Source organism: Cryptomeria japonica, chromosome 1 (genome assembly GCF_030272615.1).
Source record: "Cryptomeria japonica chromosome 1, Sugi_1.0, whole genome shotgun sequence".
NCBI classification, from domain to species: Eukaryota; Viridiplantae; Streptophyta; class Pinopsida; order Cupressales; family Cupressaceae; genus Cryptomeria; species Cryptomeria japonica.
The window spans coordinates 257,294,837-257,298,568 of record NC_081405.1 but is presented as its reverse complement, the minus strand read 5'-3'; the positions used below and the strand labels follow the sequence as shown (position 1 = coordinate 257,298,568).

The 3,732-nt window shown below is 38.0% G+C and overlaps 1 protein-coding gene across 1 annotated transcript; it reads right to left on the bottom strand.

Annotated features, from left to right (window-relative positions):
- Nucleotides 1-460: 460 nt before the first annotated feature.
- Nucleotides 461-973, bottom strand: LOC131857296 (uncharacterized). The gene has a single exon (XM_059209575.1). The coding sequence runs from the start codon at nucleotides 971-973 to the stop codon at nucleotides 461-463; it is 513 nt and encodes a 170-aa protein (XP_059065558.1).
- Nucleotides 974-3,732: the final 2,759 nt, after the last annotated feature.

Genomic DNA, 3,732 nt, shown 5'->3' with positions numbered 1-3,732 from the left:
GATTTTGAAATGTGAACTTCCTGACTTCTGAAAAATATCCTCTTATTTTCCTAGAGATTTTCCGATATCTACGCCTCACACACTACCTCAATTAACACAACCACCCTCAGCTTTATAAACCTTGCACAGGTCTTGGTTGTTGGTGTAACATGTCATCCTACTAATCATGTCAATGCACCTCTTACAACCTCAGAGTTTCCTTACATCTGCCTTCAATCTCCACTTTCTCGCTTATCTTAATGATAGCATTTTAAGTTTTACAATGAGAAGGACATCATGACAAGTTGATCATCCCAGAAAAACTGCCATATCCAATCTTTGTTGCCAAAATTTTAACGGGTCATCATTTCTTGACCTATGCGAGATTTCAAATCATCTTTCCCAGAAGGGGAGTTGCACTAAAAATGCTGCAAGGTGGCATCACCCTCCTGACATCACTCATCCCATGCCTAACATCCACTCATTGCATTGTCACATATCCCAATGATGTGATCCCTTGGAAGTCTTCCAATTCAACTTCACCTTCTAAATCAAAAGACAGAGCCCATTTGGATAGTTTGTCGGCAGTCTGATTGCCTTCTCTTCGAATATGACTAACTTTGAGATTTTCAAAATATTTTAACTCCTCTATAATTATTGCAATGATTCCTTGAAGATTCCATGCTTTTATCTCCCCATTCATTATTGCCTCACCTTCAAGGTGGAGATTTCGAACACCTTCCCTTCTCGCTAATCCAATCACAAGAAGGGCAGCTTGCACTTCAGCCTCATTGTTTGTGCTCTTCCTAAGTATTTTGATTCCACATTTGATTAGATCTCCATTGTAATCCCACATTGCAAAACCTGCTCTTGCTAAGCTTCTGGAAAATTGGGCTGCCCCATCAAAATTTACTTTAAACCAGCCCTTCTCTAGAGGCTTACATTGAGCTTCCAGTATTTTTTCTCTGCCCCTTATTGTTTGCCATAGATCCATGTCTAATTTTTATTCCTGGCCAAGCTTTCTATATATTCCTATCCATTAAAGTGAAGGGAGTGGATAGTGAGAAATCTTGGGATGCCACTGAGCCTACCACCTCTTCAATAGCCATGTTGATTCTTAACAGTAACCTCCTCCCATCCTCAGTCTTATCCTGATAAATTCTTTTATTACGTTCTTTCTAGATCTCCCATATTACTACTGAGGGGCTAACTTTATAGACACATGAGAGGGTCGACTTACTAGGTTGCCTCGAACAACTTTCAAAAACCTCCTTTAGGGAGCATTGGAGAGGACACTGCCAATTTAAATTCCCTTGAAGATGTGCAACCTCATAGTTTAGGAGCAAATGATCTACCGACTCCTTCAAATTATTGCACATCACATAGTTGGTTGGGACCACAAAACCATACCTCTTTCTTCTTTCCCCTATTAGGATTCTACCTTTGACAGCTAACCATGCAAAGGCACCATCTTTCGGGAGGCACTCTTTGCTCCAAAAAAGGTCCCATACTCTTGAGTGGTTCACCTCCCTTCCTTCCAAAAATTGGTAGCCCAATTTTACTGAATATTTCCCATCCCTAGCTCCACACCAAATCACTTTTTCCTATATGCCTATGAGAAGGATCTTCCTCTACTCCAGTCATATTTGTCCATCTGGAGCATCTCTGCAAAATTTCGTCTATATTTTGTGAGAGATTGAATCTCCCAATCTTTTTCATTCCATAGGCGTTCTCCATGATAGCCTTTTGACATTCTGATTATCTCCTTCGCTAGATGGTGTTGCATCACATCTTTGCCTTTCTTTTCTTTTTGACAGAAGCCCATTGGATGGATTTTGATGGCATATTTTACACATGACTCCATATCTTCCTCCAGCATCACTTTTTGTTTCCATATCCCCATCCCTATTTTAATCTCTAGTGTGTCAGGAAGGTTGTGAATTTGTTGCCAGTTGATGCATAGCCTAGAGACCAGGCTGAAATCAAAGGGGTCGAAAAATTCTTCAGACATTACAAATTCACCCAGATGATCACCTATTTGTTTCAACGTCTCTAGATAACCTTATATACTCTTGTGGAAGGCCCAGTAGTTTAATCCAAATGAGGGCTTTTTCAACTAGGGCTTCACACGGGTTAACATTTGTTTCCATACTGAGATATTTAATCTTTCCTTCAAGAAAAAATGGCCCATTCTCTAGTATCCAATCTCTATCCTGTGTTGTCAGGCAAACTACTTGATAATAGCCATTTCCCAACATTTTGAGGTCCATGTCCTCCCCCCAATTTTTGTCACACTAGTTCCTAAATTCAGAAAAAGTCGGCCATAATCCTCCCCATTTGATGAAAAGGGCTTTATCAAACAAAAAATTGAGCGAATCCTTCCATGCATCGATTGAAATCTCTACAGACATTACTCTTCTAACTTTCGCATTAGGGTTTACCTCTATAACCTTAGTTGCTTCTGTGGAGAGTTTCGATCGCCAGAACTTCTCCTGCACCGTTCTAAAGTCCACTTTTGGACCAGAGCCAAAGTCTTGATAGCCCCGACCCACCTTTTGCATTCGTGGAGCTTTGGGTTTGTCTTCTGTCACTCTGTTCCAATACTTTGTATTCCCCGGAGCCTTCCATGACCAAAAAATTTGCAGCCATTGATGGCGATAACTGTCTTTCCAGTCATGACTGGAGTTCCTCCTAAACGGCCATTGCTGCCCAGTTCCTCCTCTTTAGCGAAAACCCTCGTGTTTCTGGAAACCAAATAGCCCACTCTGCTCAGCCATTTTTCTCTTATTGTACATTTAATTATTATATTTACAAATTATATCTCTTTAATTTGGATATCACATCATAAATAACTATAATGAATATATTATGTAAATAATGTGTTGTATTTTCCCTAGGAAAATGAGAAAGTAATAATCTCAACGTAAATCTTGTCAATGTAATTTGAATTAAATAAATTCTGACGATGGTATTTGATTTTGACTAACTTATTATGCACATGTTTGTTAAGGTATTAGTCCTATTGTTTCTTCTCCTCTCTAATTGAGCTCCCTTTGAATTCAATTTATTTAATAGGATGAATAAAGATATATTTGTTCGAGGTTATAATGAAAACACTGAGTAGCAATCTAGAAAATACAAATATTTATGATGCAAATTTTATTTAACTTCACTTTATAAAAAAAATATTAATGAAAAATATAAACTCAAATATAATCTTTTTGACACTGTTAGCACTCTTAATTAGATGATGAAGAACTATTCCCATTAAACTTGATCATCTAACTACAATTCATTCTCAAGAATACCTATCCATCAATTTCAAATGTCCTATCTAGTAGGTCATTTATAAACACATTATCATCTAATATGGATGTTTCCTACTCCTAACCCATGCATCCTGAGAATCTTCATACCCATAATCATAGATAGACCCATAGTTTTAGCAAAGGGGAGGTGATCATACAGACTTAGGATCCTCACTCTCATGACCTTGTGTTAAAGGCTTACTACGCTATAACAAGGTCTATGTGAGGGATATAATAGATTTTAGAGTCTCCACCTCAACACTCTCCTTCATAATTGAACGGATCACAATGTGTTGAATTCCTGTCTTAGAAAGGGTCTCCATGCCTAGACTTGGGAATAATGTCTCCCCTTTATATCTTATGTATATTCCCTACCTTTACTTTGGAGTTCTCACATGTCAAAGTAATTTAGAATATCATTGAGCAAAAAATCACAACATAGTTT